Source organism: Chroicocephalus ridibundus, chromosome 8 (assembly GCF_963924245.1).
Source record: "Chroicocephalus ridibundus chromosome 8, bChrRid1.1, whole genome shotgun sequence".
Lineage (NCBI taxonomy): Eukaryota > Metazoa > Chordata > Aves > Charadriiformes > Laridae > Chroicocephalus > Chroicocephalus ridibundus.
Genome location: NC_086291.1, coordinates 13,045,983 through 13,065,969, shown reverse-complemented (window position 1 = coordinate 13,065,969; position 19,987 = coordinate 13,045,983). Strand labels below are relative to the sequence as shown.

Sequence of the window (19,987 nt, the reverse complement as noted above, 5' to 3'; positions counted from 1 at the left end):
TTTACATGCCTGAAAGCTGGTGTAGTTTCTTCACTCCCCTTTAATAGCAGTTTATCTTTCTCAGACAGAGCCTGTCTTGCCTCTCCTTAGCACATACCCACCCCCAGAAACTGTGCATTACACACTCCTTGAAAGTCCTCTGGGAGTTACTGGAAGGTGATGGTATGATGGTGTCTTCCTTTGGTCCCATACTGGTCCTACTGCCCTGGAGCAAGGAGGAGTGGAGGAAGGAGCTGGGCACTGACCCAGTAGGCCCAGGAAACACTGCCATATAAGGTGGGAATTGAGTTCAGAGCAGCAGCCCAGACTGACCATGACAGGGTATAAATTACCAAGTGCTACAGCCAGCCCATGGAAAGATGACAGCTCACAGGAACAATTGGAGGAAGGGAGAGCAGAACACACGTAGGGAACAGCCCGCTTAAAAATGCCAAGCATAAGTAGTTTGAAGTATTGTTACTATTTTGGGCAAAGACAGTCCTGTCTTTGCCAAGAGCCAGCTGAAGCAGGGAGAAGGAGGCTAGACAGGAAAAGCTCCCTCACAGCTGGACTCTCACCTCCAGCTCCTGAAGCAGTGAGCACTGAACTACTGCTACACACCACCTCAGCAGGGACCAGAACAAAACCTCCTGCTAGCCCTTGCCCACAGAGAAGTGGCAACAACTGGGAGAACACCACACAGTGCAGCAGCTGGATCCCATTTTAAGGCTTCATACATACAAGGGCACCGAGCCCTGTGAAACAGTGATGCAGTTCGGCATATTGGTCACACCAGTTCAGCTCACTTGAAGAGGTTGTCCTACATTTCAGAGCATGACCTTGAGGTGTACAGCAGCTCAGGCAGGGTCAGCAGAGCTTTCCCTCACAGCCCTGGCTCTAGGGCTTTGGCTGGACATCCAGTAAAGCCTTCCCACACACCAGATGCAGTGAAACTCAGCTTCTGGAGGCTTGCTGGTCTAATGCATTCCTCCCAGCCAGCTACCCACCCCCCTTCCCAGGCTTGAGTCAGCACCTAGGCTGGGCCCTGCTCAAGAGGGCCCTGCTCACAAGGTGATGGGGAAGGCAGCACTGCACCCCAGCAACACTGAAGGGAAGCCAAGACTCTCTCATGGGGTAGAGAGGGCAGAGCCCAGACAGACAGATGCACTGCTACAGCAAGAGCAAGGCAGCAGCAACATAAGCCTCCCTCATCTGTGTTCTGCACAGGCTCACACTGCAGGGCCAGTCACAGGTGGCAGCAGCTCTTTCCCCATCACCTGGGTTTCCAGGGTCTCTAGTCCCTGCTCTGCCACACCTCAGCTCCCTGGGATTTCTGAAAAGCAGCAGCTCCTCCTGGGCAGCTGGCCCAGGTCCCAGCCCACACCCACACTCCACCCCAGCCATTCTTTCACAGGGTGGAGCCACTTTCACAACAGGAGCCTTGACACATTTCCTGCCCTGAGCACTGCTCTACCAGAGCACTTGGAAACAATCTGCCATCTGCTTCATCAGCACACTGCTATCACCCTCTCCCCCCAACACACAAACCTGCTATGCCAGCTGCTTCTCCCAGCCCTGCCTCCAACCGCACTAGGCAGGACCAAGGACCTGGAACAGCTTCTGAGCACAGCAAGCCAGGAAAAACAAGAGGGCAGAGCCATTTCTCCTTCTGTTGGTTTATTTGTGATAGAAGAGCAGCCCACTCTGATAGGGCCTGGCTCCTTCACCTCATCCTCAAGGCCACCAGCATGGTTTTGGTTACAGCCAGAGCAGGTGATGGGCACCAGGCCCAGCAGAGCTGCTGCACTGCCCTGCTGTAGGGCAGAGTACACCTTCACCCAGGCCCAGTTGGATCCACAGAGGCAAGAGGTGCTCACCATTACACCACAGCAGGGCACGCTACAACCACCCTCCGCTGTGCTCACGCTGCACCAGAGCAGGGCTGGTCCCAAGCAGGAGAGCCTGGGAGATGATTCTAGGGGCAATTATTGCTCAAGTCTTGAGTTTGCAGGAATGGAAGTGGTCCAAGGCAAGGCTGAGCTTGTCCTCCCCTACTCTGGAGCAAGCCACCAGCTGCCATACAGGATCAGGTAAGTGTGGCTAAAGCACACACCAAGCACCCAGCCCAGGCACAGAAAGGCAAGGCAACCTGGGCTTATTGTGTGCGGGGGAGGCATTTCAGGCTGTCACAACCCCTGCTATGTACTAGGCACAGGGCATGTGTACTGTACTGGGCAGGTCTGGGCCCTCAAGTCCCATACACGCTGCCCCTACATTCTCCACAGCCACACCTGAGCACAGATACACCAGGGCAAGACCCCCCACCTGGGCACACAGGGACCAGAAGGGACATGCAGCACTGTGGCATGGAACAGGGTGGCACAAGGCATAGTAGAGCAGGAGCACTCACACTTGAGCTGGCAGCAGCAAGCAACCAGGGACAAATCTGCTCATCCACACAGGCTCCGATGAGCCAGGGACGAGGAGAGGGCACCAGGACAGGGACCAGTCTCTTCTTCTTTTGGTCCTACTCAGAAGGAAATGGGCCCCAGGTAGAAGGGCCAGATGTAGGCACTTGGGGGAAGTTCCTTTGGAAACACTGGAATGGGACTGCAGCCCTGCAGCTGTGATGCAGGCAGCTGCCTCTCTGCTCAGCTACACCAAGAAACAGCATGAGCCCTCCAAGGAGCAGGAGAAGTTGCCCATAGCTGCTCAGAGCAGAGGGGCTGGGCATGCAGACAGAGGACAGCAGGGCTGGGCACAGGGGTACAACAGTCTGTAGGCACTTGACTTGGCTAGTGGCACCCAGGAGCAGGGGAACAGGTCCCAGCTGCCTCTGCCCCAGGGCTCTCATTGGCTCTGGGAGGGCCTTGCCCTCTAGTTGGCTTTGACCTTGCCGTTGGTGACAGTGCCATTCTCATGGATGCTGCTACCGTTCTGCTGGGCTGCTTGCTGAGCCACCCTGGGCAACCGTTTGCCCTTGGTGTAGGACTGGTACCAAAAGTTGGAGAAGAGGATGAAGAAGATGGTCCCATAAATCCAGATGAGGTGGATGAAGATGGGGAACTGGTACTGGCAGCTGGGCATGAAGTAATACTGGGAGATGTGGACGGAGACAATCACGAACTGTGCCTGGGAGCAAGGCAGAGCAGGGACAAGTTATTCATGGGAGCAAGGTCAGGGATCCCACTAGAGACCTTCTTTCTAAATGAAAGCAATAGGCTCCTTTCCCACTCTGAAGCAGAGGTCCTTATGGTGAGGCACAGTCAGCAGCAGCTAGAAGAGGCTGGCACAAGCATGTGCCTCTCACCCTCCCAACGTGGCTGCAGCCCAGGGGCAACAGGCTGAGCAGCACGCACTCCCCGACCAGGCTGGTAGGGGCTATCAGAGGCCTATGGCAGGCCAGAGCTGCTAGAAACCCAGAGTGAGAGGCTGCAGAAGAGAAAGCTAGAGCTGCTGGCTGCACCCTTCATAGGTACAAAGGCTGGGCTGCCCCTCACATCAGAGGCTGAGAGCACATGCTCTGCTCCACAGCACAGACTCACCAGCTGGATGGCCGTGATGTGCTTCTTCCACCACAGGTATTTCTGAAAGGCAGGTCCTGCTGCTGAGAGCCCATAGTAGAAGTACATGACAACATGCACCATGGAATTGATCATGGCATGGAATGAGCCCATTCCCCCTGTTAAGACATATTTTCATTAGCATAAGTCAATCCTCCACAACAATTAGCACTACAAGGAGCTCCTAAGAACCCAGCAGGGCTAAAACACCCTTCTCAGCATGCTGGCACTAACCCAGCTAACCCCTTTCCCCCAAGCTGTGAACCCAGTTTTCATCTTACCTGGACCAAACTTTGCTCCCCACCACCAGCTCCAAGGCAGAACAGAGTGGTGGAAGAGGTGCAGGAATGTGACCTGTTCATTCTTCTTCCGCAGGACAAAGATCACCTGCAATGAAAGCCCAACAGCATTAAGGACCTGCAGCCCTGGGAGCAGCTGGAGTAGGCTGGACCACTAATTCACACATTAGGCCACCCCACAGCTTCCAGAGCTGTAACATGCCAAGAGTGGCTTTGCATTAGCCCAGAGTGGCCTCCTTGGCAGTGATGCCAGACAGAAGCACTGCCAGGTCAGACTGGAAGGGCTGAAGAAAGCACCTACCCCAGCACAGTGCCCCAAATCCCTGCCCAGCAAGCAGTGACAAGGTCTCCTCAGTAACTCACTCACCGTGTCTGTCAGTTCGATGAACTTGGAGAAGACAAAGAGCCAAGCAACACTCACCATCTGTAACAGAAAAGGTTAACATTAGAGACCCACCTCACCCTGAGCATGCCCAGTGACCAAGGGTCTCCATACATCCAGTAACCCTGGGGTGAAATTAAGAGCCAGGGACTGTAAGGCCTCTGCCTGAGGAGAGGCAGGTAGCTGTGACCTTGCTGTCCAAACACAAGCACTAAAGACCATCCCCACTTATTGCAAGAGGGATGAGAACTCACCCTGAGGGCCTTGGGGTCCTGCGAGAAGTCCACAGGGTCACATCGCCAGGTGTACCCAGTAAGCCACCCTGCCATCAGGAACTGCAACAAGAGCATCATCAGGGTGAGGCCCAACACATCACCCCTGCTTCAAGCCCTGCGCAGAAGGGCAGGGAACAGCTTGCAAAAGGGCTCCCCATCACCCACACAGCCTGCATGAACTGCATCATGTATGCCACACAAAGCCTACTGTCAACAACTCACCTCATAGACTATGTAAAGTGAGAGTCCCACCAGAAAGAAGTTGTATAGCACCATGAACTTCTTCAGGTTTAAAGGCTTCCTGTTGGCCATTAGCCGGGGACCCAAGGATAATACGAAGTAGACATATCCCAGAAGGATGCCCAACACAAGGAATGGGGACTGCATCAGTGGATAATCAGCAATGCGGGGGTCTGCGGAGAGAGATGCAATGCAGGGCAGTTAGCATCCACACCCCAGTCTGCTGCCAGCAATGCTACTGCCAGAGTGGAGGCAAAGACATGGCTATCCTGTTCTCCCAGGACAGGAATCCAGGTAGGGGAGGGGCAGTCAGGGAGCAGAGGCTGGTGAAGCCAGCCAAACTCAGTAAGGTACAGCCTGAAGCCATGCTGCAGGGCAGCCTGAAGGCTGCTGCTCAGGAGGGTACAAGTGTCCCAAAAGGCCCTGCACAGGCACTGATACAAGACAATCTCATAACAGCCAGCCCAAAAACCCCAGGGCTGCCTCTGTATCAGGGCAGGGTGGGGGGGGCAGTTAGATCCAGACTGCAAATGACAGACCACCCCCCTGTGCCCATGGTAGTAAGGCATGTAGTGCCACTTGCCCTGCAGCTGAGCAGAGTCAAATACTCACCTGCTTTCTTCATGAAGTCCTGATACATGGTCACAATCCCCTCCATGGTGGTGGCAGTATCTCTGTGGAGAGAGGAAGGGCAGATCAGGCAGCTGTCTTCCCAGGAGGGCACCCTGCAGAGCACAGCCCTGCAGATCAGCAAGTCTCAAGCACGGCTTCAGAGCTACAGTCATGTGTATCTGGCCAACATTCCTCTCAGCTGATAACACACCAGCATCCACTTTCCAGTTGAGCCACATGCTCCCTATTTCTCACTGAGCCTGGCCCTGTCTCCCCACCTCTGCTGCAAACTCCACCATCCACCACCAGCAGTCTTTCCATGGCAGGATCCTAACACTTCAAGCCAGCCAGGAAAGCTTACCAACCTCAGAGCCATATCTCCAGCCCCTTAGTCTTGCTCCCACAGTACAGGCTCGAGCATTATCACCCACAACCACTATGATACTGCCAACAACCTTGCCACCCATACCCACTGCTCTGCCTGACCCTGGTGCAAGGTCTCCAAGGGAGATGCACAGCCAGCCCACACTCTCCACAGAGCAGCACCTTTATGATCAGTTTTGGGCTCCTGCCCACCAATCCCCACTAGAGAAGCAACATAGCATCAATGGCAGACTCACTGCATGAGGAAGGAAAGCCATCGGTTCAGAAACAGACACTAGTTTCTGGTGTGAGAGTTCCTGGTTTCATATCTTGCACAAAACCCTCCTGACAAGAGCTACCACCCCATAACCCGTCACTTCAGTGGCTAGGTACATCCTACTTGGCAATGACATTTCCACATTCCCTCCAGACAGGGGACAGTATCCCCAGGTACTGGAGAAGGTTGCAGGAGAAGGATATAAGGCTGCAAACAGGACTGGTACTCCCCACACTTACTCAGCCTCACTTAGAGCACACATCAGACAGCAATCCAGATAGACACTCTCCATAACAGCAGGAAGGGCCCAGGCTCTTGCTGCCACAGGCACATTTGAGACACCCTCACCCAGCACCCTGTGCTCCCCAACTTTTCTCCAGCCCACAGGACACCAGAGCAGCAGGAAGGGAGGCAGAGCACAGGCCCAGCCTCACCTGACTCACCCATCTGCAAGGGAGGCATTCCCCACAGCTGCTATCAGACACTCCACCTACCCCTTCCTCCAGGAAGGTGCACAGGAATCACTGCCCACACACAGGCCTGGGAAAACAGGCCCCCAGCCCAGTCTCCCCAGAAAGTTTATTGCTGCTGCCACCAGAAAGCACACAGCCTCTCCTAGACCAGCAGCCGGAAGGCTGAAGCTACAGTAACCTTCCCAGTAAGGTCCCAGCTGGGAATATCCAGCAGCCCCTGCCACCTCAAGCCCTCACCAGCCAGCAGCATCATCCCTCCTTCAGCTTCACAGCAAGAGCTCAGCGAAGTGCTCTTTGCGCTAGCTGGGACCCAGGCAGCACAGCAGCAGACACTACCTGTCTAGTGCTACCAAGCACCTACATGACAGACTTTGCTGGCAGCACTCTTCACAGGGGCCCGGCACACATCATTCCAGCTCACTGTTCTCCGCAAATCACTTTAGTGTAGCAACAGTGCTGGCTCTGTGCCTGCCCAGTCATACCCTGTGTGCTCCAACGAACTGGGGAGTGCCACCCAACCTCTCTGCAACAGCAGTGGGGTGGAACAGGTCTCCCCCTTCACCCCCCAGAAATACCCATCCCTCCAAGCAGAGCTCCTGCACAGCCGTGCACACCAGGGAGAGCCCAAGTTTTGCTGTGCTTCAGAAAGCACAGAAGGCAGCTCGAGCAATAGGGCAAAGCCCACGAAGATCCCCACACCTCAGGAGCACCAGCAGCAGAACAGATGCTCACCTTCCCAACCCAAGGTTTCAAGGGGTTTAATTACAAGTAATACTCACTTGTAGTGTCACCGTGACACAAGCAATATTTAAGGTCCTGGGTACTGCCAAGATTATCCACCCTCCACATGCAGCAGAGGCCAAAAAAGCGTAGCAAGAACTATAGCATCTCTGAGAGCCACTCAAGGCACCAGCTGTGGGAAACGCAGTAAGTACAAGTTCTGAAAGCTGCTGAGCTTTATGCTGCTTTAATGGCTAAGAGCAAGCTCCAAACTTGTCTGTCTAGTTTCAACTTTCAACCACTACATCCAGCTACACCTTTATTTGCTAGATTGAGGAGCCCTCAAGAGTTAGTTCCCAGCACAGGTACCTGACTATTCAAGCTCTGTGTTTATCTTATCAAGCTGAATGAGTCAGCCTTACTACAGGTCTAGGGCAGAGACAAAACTCCTGCGGAGCACTGGCCTATTTTGGGGAGGCTAGGATGAGAAGATAGTATCAGTCGCCCACAAGCTCAGAGCTGTATCACACTTCAGGGAAACATTTGAGCTCAGGCACTATGGATTACTTTGCTGACCCTGATGCCAGCAAGGCTCCAGCACCACTGACCAATTAGGACCCCAGGTCAAAACAACTTGGGGTCCCAGGACACTGGGGACTTGGGCAAGAAGACTCACACACAGTTTTGCCCTGACAGACCTGCTGAAAGCTGCACAGAGCACACAGAAGACAAGGGTCATCCCGGCAGCAGCCCTGAACCCAGACAACTATCCGCCCAAGCAGTGGGAAAATGCCACTGCAACACAACACTAGCACAGAAGTCCCCACTTGTGTGAACAGCTACAAGTCCCTCTTATTGCTGTGCCTTGTGAAGCACCTCCAGCACTTCCACAGCCATACATGCCACAGGAAGAGGGGAGGCATTGGACTTGTCCTGGTGCTTGCCCAGAGGCATTTCAGGACTTCTACCAGGGCAGAACTATCAAGATTATGCTACTGGCCCTTATGAAAAGGGCCTATGTGTTTTCCACAGCTTCCCTAGGCAGAATAACATCCTGCTGCACTCAGCTAAGAGAGCAACCACATCTCCAGGGAAGCCCTGAGGCCTTCAGGTCTTTGCAAGACCTGGCATCCACACTAGCGTGCTACATGGTCCTGCATTAGACAGTGTGCCTTGCTCCGTGAGCAGATGCAGGTATGTCTCACCCTCCTCTGTCTCCCAAGGGGCAGCCACTGGCCTTGAGGTGTTGGCAATTGAGCTGCAAAGGGGGAGCTGTAGAGCAGGCCCAAGCACTACCCTCACTAAGCAGGAGGATACAAAGTGAACTGGCCTGCCTGAGCCACAATGGCTCCATGCCAGCCCTTCTGCTGCAGCCAGGCATTTTTCAGCACAGAGCAGCAAGTGTCTGGGAACCTGAACTCACCCCTGCCATTTCCTCTGTGCACAACACCAGCACTTCATGTCCCTCTGCACTTTGAGAAGGGTTCAACATCCAGCCAGGCATCCGCTCTTATGACCCTCCACACTACACTGCACATCACAATGCAGATGTTTACAGCTCAGCAGGGGAGACAGTTAATCTCCTTTGACTCCTCCTGGGTCCTGATCCTCTTGGGCAAGGAACTGGGAGGAGATGGGGAACCCAAAGCTGAGCCTTCAACAGCTGAAGAGAAGTCAAGCAGACAGGTCCAAGCATCTCAAAGCACCAAGAACCCTTGGGGCTCAAACACACCCTGCACAATACCTAGAGACCTTGCAACACATCTTCTTCCACCTCTCACCAACTGGGAGTCACTTCCCCATCTCAGCGAGAAAGTTCCCACTGTTTGTAAACCAGAGCACCAGGCCACATTCTGTCCCAGTAGCCAACATCAAGGATTAGATACTTGCTTACGCCAGGCAATGTGCAGACTGCTTATTTCCAACAAGCTATACAGCTAATTAGTGCAACTTCAGCAAGAACAGCAAGGCCCTCTATAACCCACCCCAGCAGCCCAAGAGTAGTCAGACCACAGCACTGCGAACTGCAACACTGACAGAGACCAGAGCTCAATCCAGTTTTGTTAACAGCCTCACAGAGCACATCTCTCCCCACACAGTAGCCACCTGCAAGGAACAGACTCAGCCCCAGCCATCCAACACCCAACACTCCTACCCCATCAGCATTCGAGTTACAAATCAGTCCTGTAATAAGAAAGCAAGCCACCCTAATCTCCCCACTAGTTTAATTACAGGCAGCACCAAAACAGTCTGGTAGGTGGATGCAGAGCTGTCACCCCCAGGAGGGCTGGCACAGGGCCCTTGCTGAACTGGCTAAAGCAGGCCTGGCCTCTATGGGGCTCCCAAGGGAGCAGCAACCCTCAAAGGTCAGGAGATAACCAGCTGGCCAGAGATGAAACCAACCATCATCCCTGACCTACAAGCTGGCAGCAAGGCTTGCTGCCCGATGCAGCTCTGAGCTCCACAGTCTCCCAGGAAGAGGCATCTCCTCAGCCAGCTCCCCACCACAGCACCTGCCCAGCTTCCTGGAGCTCCAGAAAGTCATTGCAGGGTCCAGCAAAGCCTGCATGGAGCTCCATGCACCCAGGGAGCATGTTTCCCAGCAGAGCTATGGGGACCGGTGGTTTAGAAGCATCTGCTAGCAGCAGCTGTTGCTGTGGACGAGTGGGACTGACCAACCTAGGGACTGGTAGCCGCTGACCAGGCACAGACAGGGCTCCAAACAGCACACTGTGGCTGGCACTTCAAACTGTCACCAAGAGCTGTCAGTCACAGCTCCAGAAGAAGCTTTCCTGAGCTTATGCACAAGTGAATCTAGGAAGAAAAGGAGTACAAAGTCACATCTGCCCTGAACAACACACAAGCAGCAAGGCAGACAGAGCAAGATGAAAGGGAGAAGCTTGGCCAGCCCTGAGCAGCAGCAGCACCACCATCTTCTTCATGAAATCCACAGCAGGATTGTTCCAAGGCTGAAGTTTACTGTGAAGCAGAGAAAAATGGATTTGTCTCTCCTCCTTCTGCCACTCTGCACCCAGGTGAGAGGGGCCTGTAACCAGCCAGTGCACGCTTGCTTCACACACAGCATTTCAGGACACCAGCTCAAGCATATACAGCAGAGAACACTCAATAGAAGAGCTGTATTCAAGTACATCTGCATTACTGGTAACAATTTCAGCCATCCCACTGGAGACTCACTTAAAGCACTGTAGTCCACACGCTACTAAAGTCACAGTTTTCCCTCAGGAGAAAAATCACAGCCTAAGAAAATGCCCGTGCATCGGTTTACAGGGCACACAAGACCAGTCTGGCAGCAGAGCACAAGCTGCTGTTTCATGTGTGGAAAGCCATACCAGCAGATTAGGGCAGAGCAGGAAAGCAGAGCTCTCCTGGTCTGGCATTTCAGCTTTGAGGACTCAAGACAGACTCTCTGATCAGAGTCAGAAGACAACTAGTCCCAGAACTCTCAGCCCACATTATAGCTACACAGTCTACAAGGCAACTTCATGCTAACACCACCAGATAAGTTTTCCTACTTGAATCACATGTATTGTCACTTCCTCTGGGTCAGCTACTTCATGCCAAGTGTCAAAGGACATGGCTAACAGCCTGCCACCATATGCTCTGCATCAGCATACTTTGAAGGCAGTATAGGATGACTGCGTTCAGAAAGAAGGGATGTAAACTCTCAAACCCTTGATAGCAACAGCTCTTGCAAGAGCTGCCTCTGCCGCTGGTGCAGGAGGCATGCTGGCTCCAAGGAGCAGGAAGTGACCTACCTGAAGTTGAGGAGTTTCCCCATCTTCACCAAGTGTGTGTTCATACCCTACCACTATCTCACACAGTGGCTGTGAAACCCTGAGGCCTTTGGATAGCATCCTGTAAACAGAGATTAAGCTCTCCCCTTCCCATGCTTGCTGGAAGCAGGGAAGACAGAGAGGAGACTCCCAGATTAGCAAGCAAGCTCTGCAGAGCCTGGGCAGCCAGTGTGGCGCCCTGAAAGCTTTCAGGAGAAGGAATAAGTCCACCTCAATAGGGTGCTTGGAACCTTGTACCAAAACCAAGGCAGGTAATTAGACTTCAAGGTCCCACAAGAGCATATGTTGCAGTAAAAGGTCTATATGCATATGCACAGCACACAGTGTTTTTTCAGGGACAGCACCTCCCCAAGCTGATCAGGCAAGCTGTTAGAGTAGTCTTACTCCTTATCACATACAACACTGATGGCTGCGTATTCAGGGCACTGGTATCAGTAGAGATGAGAGCAGTCAGGGAAAAGGCAACATTAGGCAGAAAGTCTGACATAGCAAGGAACAAAGGAATAAAGTAGTGAATGAAGAAAAGAACAGAGGGTGGTATGTTTACAGAAGTGGAAAATAAGGTATTTCCTTTCCAAGCTAAGTACAGAGCTGTGTCCACTCCTTCACACAGCACCAGGTGAGTGGGAAAGGAGGTGGAGATGGCTGGGCTCCCTCTCTGAAGTGATGGTACCCAGCAGCCCCCCAGGGTGCACAGGAGAGCACTCAGGAAAGACAGAACTAGGCAGGTGACAGAGGAGGACAGGCAGGGTTAGACCAAGCGGGACTGGCTCCCAACACCTGCTTCTATATATAGGTCAAGCCTTCCAAAGCCCTCTAGCAGAGGAGCCCAGAGCAACCCTATCTGGAGGTGGGACAGGGCATTCATCTCTGTGGTTTTAATCATTATGCAAGCGCCTCACTACAAGGCTTCACCTCTGTTCCCACAGCAGTGTCTGTAATCATTACCCAGTAATGATTACTGTGCTCTGTCCCATCCAGGCCTGTGCATTAATTGGACAGGCATACCAAAACGAGATGGACATTAAAAGTCTACAACGCAAGATGCAGAAAGGAGAGACTCCTAAAATGCCTCCAACAGCTCTATCTGGATAATTCAAGAAGCTCAAGTGTGAACCCAGAGCCACTTCTCATTGAGACAAGGGGTCACTGCCTGGTACTCACCATGACATCTTCTTTGGAACTCCACTACCCTCTGCACCAAGAAGGCACTGCAGTCACACAACCATCTTCTAACAAGAGAAAGGGAGGCTCTCTGACAATACTAAAGACATCAGACTCCAGCATCGCAGTGTATGTACCACAGGCCCCAAAAGGCATAATACTTAATAGATACCACCTTTAACAAGGTTCACAGCCCTCCAACACAAAAAAGGAAGCATTAGGCCTGAGTATCTCCACACAGATACAGATGGACCGCTCAGAGCCAGGCCTGTTGCTCCCACTGCTTGTCCTGTACAGACAGGGAAAGCTTCTCAGGGTTAATGTAGAAGCAGCACAAGATATAAATCTGTATGTATACAGGGCAAATCTATTAACAAACCATGAGAGCAAGCTAGCTGATCTGATCCACAGGGCATGAGCACTCCTTGCAGCAAGGCTGGAGAACTTGCTGCCACAGTGAAAGCTTACCACCCTGAGCCATCCCACAGGGAAGAACCCACCAGAAATTAAATACCCTGTGAGACGCTAAGGGAAATCAAGAACCATCAGACCCAGTCACCACCTCCACCAGCCCCAAGCCACTACAGTCTCAGATAGCATCCAAACACAGGCCTGCTGGTGGGGAGCTGGCTGTAGCAGCTGCAATATGTCATCTGAGCAACAGCAGCCCCACATCTCCTGCAGGGAAGAGCTCTGGCTCCTGGGGACAGACTCCTCCCTGTAGGAGCCCAGGCTGCCTCACCTGTTTGACTGGCAAGAACCTGACTTTCCAGCCCAAGTACTCCCACCATCTGACAGCCAGTAGGGCACAAGCTAGCACAAATCCAATAGGAAAGCACAGAAACACAGAAGATCTCTTAGGCCACCACAGGCACCACTCCCAATACCTCCTGCAAGCTTCTTCCTAAAGGAAGTATCTCAGCCTGAGTGTTGACTGTGTTGTAACCCCAGCAGAAAAGGGGAAAGCCTTCACCGACAACCTTCAAGGACAGCGCCAAGCCAAGCATGCAGCAATGCACCCACTTCTGACACCAGCTTCAGAGCTTCCTGGGGGTGCAAAGCTTTTATCCAACAGGAGAGAAAGGAGATACTATGCACATCAAATAAGCTTTTATTTTCACCTCCACAACATGGTATGAAACACCTCTATGTCAAAGTTCTTACTCTCCTAGCCTGAGTTTTAACAGTACTTTCTATCCTATTACATTTCTGCCCTGAAGGACCATATAATTCCCCGCCCTGGCAACTAACAGACTTGCAGGAAAGAGAGGTGAGAATATGATGCAGGGCAGGACTGTGGAGGCCCAGGCTGTGTGGGTGGCATGGCTTAGTCCCCACAGCAAGAAGATGCTGCAACAGCTGGCATCATGCTACTTCTCAAAAGAACAGGCTGTCAGCAGCAGCTGACACCCATGAGCTAGAGGGGCTTCCCAGGACAGAGATAAGACACAGCAGTCTCAGTCAAGCCCCAAGGGCTCAGCCAATTGTTTGACTCTCTAAACCATCCTCAAGAAGCTGTCCAGCAGGTCTGGTGGGAAGGTCAGTTCCATCCAGCTAGGAATCTGCCCTGGCTGCATTCTGGCAAAACAAAAGGTGGTCAATTTGGGGAGGCACAGCAGGATGGATGCACTGCTGCACAGGCAATCCTGTCCTCCAAGAGGGGAAGAGATGCTCTGAGGAAATGCACTAGCAGGGAAAGCGGCCAGTATTATCCCACATTGCCCACTGAGCATGGGAGGGGTATTCACTTCACTTCTTCTTGCCCTCAGGATTCCAGAGCCAACCTGGTCAGTCACAGGGAAAGTACCTGACAGTCCCCCTGCAAGACACAGCCTGGGCACTGAGGCATACAGACTGCTCTCCAAAGCCTCCCCTCCTGTCACAATCAATGCCCGTGTATTTATGCTGTCTCATTTAGCCTGTTGCAGAGATCAAAAAGAAGCAGCTTTCCTAACTGCCTCTTCATTACAAGAGAGGAACAGGCCCACATAAGAGACCTACAGACCAAGTCCGGTACTGCCTGTGGAAGGTCAGATGAGCATTTGGCCATGGTTATTAAACCTGCAGTTGCCCAGCAAGTGCAGAAACCCTGTGCACGACCGCACATCAGCCCGAGGTAAGTCTGCAGCCAAGCTACTGCTGCCACCAGGAGGGTGACAGGGACCTCCTCCTCCTCCCACCAGCGTTCCAGAGCAAGAGCCAGAGGGAGGCCAAGCACCTACACCAGCCAGCACTCAAAGATCACATTGTGTCGCAGCAGCGGGGGAGGCCTGGTACTGCCACCCTGCCTGGAGGAGGAGGGAAGAGCCATCTCAATGGTACATTGATGCTGAGGGCTGTGTAGGAGAAAGCGCTCTGGCCACCACGCAGCTAGCGCCACTGCCGGAGGCTGCTCTCGCCCTGCCACAGCAAACCACAGCCCGTTCAACATCCCCGCGGCTCTCAGACAGGGGCGAACCCACCGGCCACACCGCGATGGAGGGTGCTGGGAAGCCAAGCACAGCCAGGGTCCCCGGGCAGCGCCCCAAACGGGCCTTACTCCCACCCCCAGCGAGGCGGCTCCAGCGCCGGCCCCAGGGCGCGCTGAGCCCCGCAGGGACCCCCTCCCGCCGCGCCCCCGCCCGCCAGCGGGAAGCGCGGGCAGCTCTGGGCAGGGCCTCGGGGTGTGGCGCCGCCGGGGCCTACCGCCGCTCCGGGCCCCGGAAGCGCCGTGCCGCGGCCCGGCCGCCAACGGAGAGCCTGTACGGCCGGGCCCGGGGCTGCGGGGAAGGGCCGCCGCCTGACACCCCGGCGGCGGCTGGCCCCGGGGAGGCCCCGCACCGCCGCCGGGAGGACTGGGCGGGGGGGTCTGCGGTTAAACCCCGGCCGCGGCCTGCCCCACTGGAAGGGCAGATCAGGGCCAGCCAGAGCTGCCCCCAGCCCCACCAGAGGCACCACCACAGCAATCCCAATAAGGGGATTGGGATCCCCTGAAGCTGCGCAGCCACTAGATCTTGACCGGGAGAGGAAACAAGCCCCTGGCCGAGGGCCCATCTCTGCTAGCAGCAGGGAGGCAGCCCGGGCACAGCCGGAACCCTGCCCCCAGCATGGCCACTGGGCAAAGATCTACCGGTCCAGAGGCCAGGGTGGTTGTGCCCTGGCACACAACTAGCAAGCGGAAACAGTCCTCCCTCCTGGCAGGCTGGAAAAGCATCCCAAGCACCTCACTGAGACAGTAGACAGGGGGTGGCTCTGGCATACAGCTGCCCCAAAGGAGGGCAGCCCGTCTGCAGGAAGGGAATTATGTCCCTTCCCTGGGCACCTCAGAGGGTGCTCTGGGGCAGCAGCACCAGGCCAGGTGCTCTCGGGAGCACTGCAGCTCCTCACACCATCAGGACCCAGATGCTCTTAAAAAACACTTCAACAGCCCAACGTGGACTCCACTCATCTTCCTCCTTCTGACATAGGCAAGCTTGCACACCGATGGCCTGTCACAAGGATCCACACTGCTATTATAGTTATTCCCTCCGCCTCCAGGGGGGTGACAGCCCCCGCTAGTGCCTTCCTGCCTGGTGGCAGCCGCACCCAGCCTCACCACCTGCCAAGGCCATGTCGCAACACCCATCAGGCCACAGCCTCCCCAGACTCATCCCTCCAATGCTCTGGCAAGGGGGACACCACGCACCTCCTCCCATGCCCCAGAGCATCCCGGGTGACAGGGAACACAGGAACACACGCAAGCCTCCTCCAGGCAGGTGCCAAACCCAGCACAAGGCCTGGCCGGGGCAGAGCCCACCATTCCTGACAGGCAAAGCTTCGATCCCAAAGCAGCTAAACCCCACTAAGGCCTCAGCACTCCCCTGGGAAACACCAAGCACCACCAGCCCCAGCAGGCAGGGCAGGGGCCAGCACCCGCCACCCCGGCGGGGTCATCGACCCCTCCCCTCAGCACCTACCGCTACAGCAGAACCCGTCTCCCCCCTTCCCACGTGTTCGCAGCACCCCGCGGCCGCACCAACTCACCACCAGCCGCACCCCACTCTGCCCGCCACCACGGCTGCCCCGCCTTTAAATAGTGCTGCCCTACCCCCCTCGCCGCTGCCGATTGGCCTCGGAGGGGAGAGCTCCGCCCTCTGGGCGGAGCTCTCCCCTCCGAGGCCAATCGGCGCTGGCGTCGCGTCCCTCCCATTCTTAGCCACGCCCACCCCGGCAGCCGCCTCACGGGCCGGGGCCGCGCAGCTCCCTGACATTCTGAGGCGGGGGAGGCGTGTGTGTGCGGGCGCTGGTTTTTGGGGCGGTTTTGGCTGATTTTTAGGGGCGAGGCGGATGTCTGGGAAGGCCGAAGGGGTGGAGAGGCAGCAACGGGAGGGAAAAAAAAATAGAAAATGGCTGGGAAAAGGCTGCAGATCTGGGTGGGGTGTAGGGGGGTGTTGGCTGGAGGGTGGTGGCAAGGGCATGAGGGAAATGGCGGAAAGAGGGCCCTGCCGTCGCTCTCACACTGACCTCTGCTTTGTCTGGTGGTCGTGAGGTGGAGCCGGTCCTGTCCAAGTCCAGGCCCATCTTGACATCTATTTCAAATGAGAGTCCCTGTCCTCCTGGGGGTTCCCCCATGGTGGTCACTGTCCACCCCAGCAGGCCAAGCAGCAGCATGGTGGGCAGAGAGGCCCGGCAAAGTCTGGGTCACCATCTCCATCCAGGTCACTCACAGGTGGTGGTGCACACACCTTCACAAGAGCTCAGTGTCAACGGGAAACCCTTAGCTTGTATGGTTTAGGTGGGCTCTTCCAGTCCTGCACTTTTAGGAAACAACCAACTACAGATCAATAAACAAGTGGCACATAACCTCTTTTTTTTTTCCCAATGGCACCACAACAGCCACTGCCAGTATTTGGAAACACAGGACAGAAGGACACTCCAGAGACAAATCTGACTGCATGCTGTTTCCAGCACCCCTTCATCCTGTGTTTTCTTCACAGACTTATCAAGATCCATCTTAAAAAGTGGCTGGGCTTTGACTCGCACTTGTCTGATCTGAAGGCAGTTTCAGAATTCACTATTATAATTGTTAGGAATCACCTTCTCATTTCCAGCTTAATTTGATGTACGGCCATTTGTTCCTGTGCCAATGTTGTCTTTTATCTCGCATAAGTCCTTGCCTAGGTATTTATGCTCCAATGTGTTTGTAGAGAGCAATCATCTCCCTCTCAGCCATTACACAGAAGACTAAACAAGTTTTTCCAGCGTTTTCTTACTAGCCAGCCTGTCCCTGCGCCTAATGCCATGGTAACTCTTCTGTCCATGCTGCTGTTCAAGTCTCCTGAAGATGGGTGACCAGGAGTGGTCACAGACTTTGTGCTCACTTGGAGAGAATTCCCTGTCTGGATACAGCCAGGGCAGCGTTTGCTCTTCTTAGTCTCACTTTACAGTGACAGCTCAGAGTCACTCTGTGGCTGGTTACTCCTGTAACTCCTTGTATTCAGGTGCTCGCAGCTCACAAAATCCCCCAAAGGAGGTAAAGAACTACACTCCTGGTGACATTCATGCCTTTTTTTGGCGGTACAGCGTTCCTTTACTTTCCCCTACAGTTCCAATGCACCACAACATTCTGATTTCATCAGATTGCACCTACTATTTGTGCCAGTCCTTAAGGAAATCAGTTTATAAGAACATCCACGAAGTACCTCAGTTGCAACCTTCTTTGTGTCCTGATATGCTGCCTTTCACCAGGCTCTGCTTTCATCTTCACCTTAACTAGTCCTTCCCACATGAAATTCCTGTGCTCGTTTCTGCCCCACCATCTACCAAGGTTCCCACTTGGTCCCAAGGTTCCCAGCTCCTTCCCTGGAGTCCACACAGGGCCTATAGCTTTATAGAAATGATTTTTTTAACCATCAGGTTAGTCAGACATCATAGACTATATTTTATCCCACTTTCCATTTCCTGTCCATGTGCTGTGTTACTCTTTAATTGAATCCTATTAACATCAGACTGGCAGGCCTGCAGCTGTCTCGATCATTCTTCCTCCCTTGTTAAGTACAGGCATCAGTCTTATTTGCTATTCTTCACTTCTTTTTGGTTCTCCTTTTGTTTTGCACTGTTCATCTATTTTAAGTTGATTCGTCCAATTCAGAGGAAATCTTGCTGTGTTGTTTGTCATGAAATGAGAGATCACCAGTGGATTCCTTCCCACTCCCTACTAGATACTTTTCCACCTCATATCCCACATCTCATAGTTTTCTCCAAGCATTCCTTCTGTCCTCTGGATCCACCCTTGCTGGCAGGCTTGTCAGTCTCTAACAATGAGCCCCAAATTGCACAGCCCAGCCTCTTCCTGCTATTGGAATAAATTTCCAGGTCACTCTCTTATGCTCTGGATGCAATTTCTTTCTCCTCTCTCTCAGTCCTTGACTCTCGTTCTCTGTTGTGTCTGCTGTCTCCACCATTTTTCCTGTGGGGTATTTGCTCTTTGGTTTTGCCTTGCTACTGCATCTTCTGTTTCTCTCCTTAATTCTCCAATACATCAAATATACATTTCCATTTTATTTTCCATTTTATTTCTCCTCTATTAGTTGGCTTTTCTTTTCACACTCACTTGCTTTGATGGGTTACCCTTGTCTGCCTGTCTGCTTTTTTTTACTGCTTATGCTCGGCAGGTATTTGCAGTTCCTCGGTGTTCCCCCTTCCTACCATGTCCCCAGAGCTGCAGCAGCCTGGGCAGGGGCTCCAGCTGGTGCGAGGACCCTGGTCTGCCAGAGCACCCTAGCTGTGGGCAAGTGGATCTGGTGTAGTGCTGGCCCAGTCACAGCTAGCCAGGGGGGTGATGCAGGGTGCTCTCCTAACACTCGGGGACAGGCCTCCAGCAATCTGCTGCGTGTTGTGGATCTGGGCTTCTGCTTTCTGGCCTCTTTGGAAGCAGGGCATCCCAGGCACACATAGTAAAGAAACTTCCTCAAAAATAAGGGAGATGAGGGTGAGGGAGACAAGGGCAGAGTGATGTGACCTGTTGTGTACAGCCTGATGTTCCCAAAGTGTCTGAAGAGAGACTTTTATAAATGGATAATCTTCTGATTCCACCTTGAATCCTGCCTGCGTGACCTGAAATCTGGGAGAGAAGCTGTTTGCAGCCAGCCAAGTGTGTGGCTTTGCCTGCAGTCTGGACTGCTGCACCAGAGATGATCGGTCACATGCCTGCAGGAGGGTGTCCTTCCTGCACCAACTACTCCCGCAGCAGGCAAAGCCCTTCGGGTCATTAACTCTTCAGCTGCAATTCAGGAAACAACCTGGCTGTTGTGCTCTCAGTCACAGCAGCCTGGGCGGCACCAGGCTCCAGTCTGGGAGAACTTAAGCTGCTTCCTCCATTGCTTACCCTGGAGAGCAACGCGCCATTTCCAGTGTAGCTTGAGTGAGAGCTTTGCTGATCCTTCTCAGCAGAGAGATCCGATCAGATGGAGGTGGGTGCGTGTCTCTGCACTCCTCCTTCCTGTTGTTCCCTCCACTAGTCCCTGTCTCCTGGTTTCTCCTTGCTTCTTGCAGAGCCAGCTGCGCCTCTCTTTCTCCTTGTTGCTCTGTCTTGGTGCAAAAAGCCCGCGTGCACTAATGTAACTTGCTGAAGGCACAAAGATGGGAGCCATCATCAGTGCAGAGGATTATCAGACTATCAGATGGGAAGGTCTGGAGGAACCAAGCAATGAAAAAGGAATGAAGTTCAATGAAAGGTTATGACCTTAAGGATTAGTAACGATAATTTCTTCTGCATGTAATGTGAGATGCTGGCGCAGTTTCTCAGTGTTGCACCTTTTCTGGTGCAAGTCTTGAAGAGTGGCCTAGGATCACCATGCAGCTGGAT

General features: G+C 53.7%; 1 protein-coding gene across 2 annotated transcripts; it reads right to left on the bottom strand.

The window, feature by feature from the left end:
* Positions 1 to 1,624: 1,624 nt before the first annotated feature.
* On the bottom strand, positions 1,625 to 16,208 carry ELOVL1 (ELOVL fatty acid elongase 1). 2 transcript variants are annotated; one of them, XM_063344556.1, is made up of 8 exons: positions 16,165 to 16,208; positions 5,351 to 5,412; positions 4,721 to 4,911; positions 4,478 to 4,558; positions 4,209 to 4,265; positions 3,824 to 3,929; positions 3,525 to 3,661; positions 1,625 to 3,111 (listed from the first exon to the last, which is right to left on the bottom strand). In XM_063344556.1, the coding sequence occupies exons 2-8, from the start codon at positions 5,394 to 5,396 to the stop codon at positions 2,857 to 2,859; spliced, it is 873 nt and encodes a 290-aa protein (XP_063200626.1). In that variant the 5' UTR covers positions 5,397 to 5,412; positions 16,165 to 16,208; the 3' UTR covers positions 1,625 to 2,856. The 2 variants fall into 2 exon arrangements, with proteins under 2 accessions (XP_063200626.1, XP_063200625.1); XM_063344555.1 differs by lacking the exon at positions 16,165 to 16,208 and adding an exon at positions 16,098 to 16,149.
* Between the last annotated feature and the right edge of the window lie 3,779 nt (positions 16,209 to 19,987).

Excerpts from the sequence above, each read along its gene's own strand:
- ELOVL1 (XM_063344556.1), bottom strand. The coding sequence starts at position 5,396 with ATGGAGGGGATTGTGACCATGTATCAGGACTTCATGAAGAAAGCAG. Across the intron at positions 4,559-4,720 it reads CACTTTACATAGTCTATGAG|TTCCTGATGGCAGGGTGGCT; the intron begins GTGAGTTGTTGA and ends CTCTTGTTGCAG. Across the intron at positions 4,266-4,477 it reads AGGACCCCAAGGCCCTCAGG|ATGGTGAGTGTTGCTTGGCT; the intron begins GTGAGTTCTCAT and ends TTTCTGTTACAG.